Source organism: Polistes canadensis, unplaced genomic scaffold, assembly GCF_001313835.1.
Source record: "Polistes canadensis isolate GaletaPanama2010 unplaced genomic scaffold, ASM131383v1 scaffold_146, whole genome shotgun sequence".
Classification (NCBI taxonomy): domain Eukaryota; kingdom Metazoa; phylum Arthropoda; class Insecta; order Hymenoptera; family Vespidae; genus Polistes; species Polistes canadensis.
In genome coordinates this window covers 93,384-94,975 of record NW_014569693.1, presented here as the reverse complement: position 1 = coordinate 94,975, position 1,592 = coordinate 93,384, and the positions used below count along the sequence as shown (strand labels likewise).

At 25.4% G+C, this 1,592-nt stretch overlaps 1 protein-coding gene across 1 annotated transcript in view; it reads right to left on the bottom strand.

Moving 5' to 3' along the window:
• LOC106788627 overlaps positions 1-1,273 on the bottom strand; it is a 4,682-nt gene extending 3,409 nt beyond the window's left edge. The window contains exons 1-4 of the mRNA XM_014752045.1: positions 1,240-1,273; positions 909-1,155; positions 171-512; positions 11-69 (exon numbers count right to left, since the gene is read on the bottom strand). Of these exons, the coding sequence (XP_014607531.1) occupies positions 11-69; positions 171-512; positions 909-1,155; positions 1,240-1,273 (682 nt within the window). The remainder of the gene's footprint in view (positions 1-10; positions 70-170; positions 513-908; positions 1,156-1,239) is intronic.
• Positions 1,274-1,592: the final 319 nt, after the last annotated feature.

The following is a 1,592-nucleotide window of genomic DNA, read 5'->3' as shown; positions in this document are numbered from 1 at the left end:
GTCAATGTACTTGCCAAAAATTGCATGAAAATCGCAAATTTAAATGTTTTATTTACTGATGCAGCATACCTTTGAAAATAAAAGAATTCACAAATTATTCAATCTTTTTTAATCAGTTTACGTGTGAACATTTCTACAAAACAACAATGTAATTATAATATTCAATTTACTTGTATATAGATTCATGATGACGAATGCAAAGTTTTAAAATATTTTTTCGTTCGTTTGTTATTTTGGTCAAACGATTTTCCAATAATTTAATCTGACAGCAAATAGTTATTAAAAGATTGCAAATTAAGGTATCTAGAGCAACGTGAATGATTGCTCCTATTGTTAACGATAACAATTGATGAACATACGTTAAATAATATACAAGGGGTGTCATGTAAGCATCAAATGGCAACCATACTCGAAAAGTTAATTGTCTTTCTTTAAAGTCTGAAACCAATGAGGAAAATAAAAAGTTGCTCACCGATAATGAAATCAAAAATGCATAACTGTGTGTGTTAAACCTGAAAAAGAAAAACGATTTTCCTCATTATATGTAATATACTAATAACAATTAAAAAGTAATATATAAAATATATTTAATTTATTTATTAATTAATAGTCATTCTCGCATAAGAGATATAATTAAACGTATCTATCTTTATAGAAAAAGTATTACATATACAGTTTTAGTTTGTTTTATTGTTGAAGCTCAGAAGTTTTTAACACACCCACGAATGCATTAGTATTTGTGCATTGATTTGAAAACTTTTAAGCAAGAATGATTAAAAAATAAATAAAATTAAATAAATATATAAATATATATTTATTAATTTATAATAAAAATAATTCTCTATAAAGATATATATACTTATATAACATACAAATAGGAATAAATAAATACAATAAATAATACAAACCGAGATAATTCGTTAAACTTAGTTTGAATTCTGGTTTCCACTTCATTCAATGGTTTGTATGGTTCTTCTGTTAAAGAACTAATTAAGTTAACAATATTATTACGATTAATCACAAGACTAAACATTTTAAAACAAGATACGGCTTCGGCGAGAAATACATAAATGTCGTCGGAAGAATCATTAGAAACATCTTCGTTTAATATAACACCGATTGCTTGTGACAATGAAAGGGATGTTATTAAAAAAGCTACAAATATTGTATACAAATTATATGCGAAACGTTTGAAAATAGAAATCGACCAGGATTGTGGTCTCCAGCATCCACAAATACTTAGAACAGTTAACGTAGATGGTATGACAGTCATATTAAAACTTGATTAATTGTATCTAAATATTTCTATGTCAAAGTACAATTTATTTCAATATTTTATATTATTTTTAATCGTGAATCCTTTGATCATTTTACCTTTTCAACAATTTAACACGACACGGTTGTTCTTTTTTTTCTCTTTTTTTTTTTAAACGAACTATAACGTTCTGATTTATTACATACACTGAAAAGAAAATACATAAAGAAGTAGTTATCTATTTTATTGATATTTTGTAGTCTCCCCCTTTTTTAGTGACACACACTACGTAATTCTATGTTATGTAATCGAAGTATGTTATTATTATAATATCAAG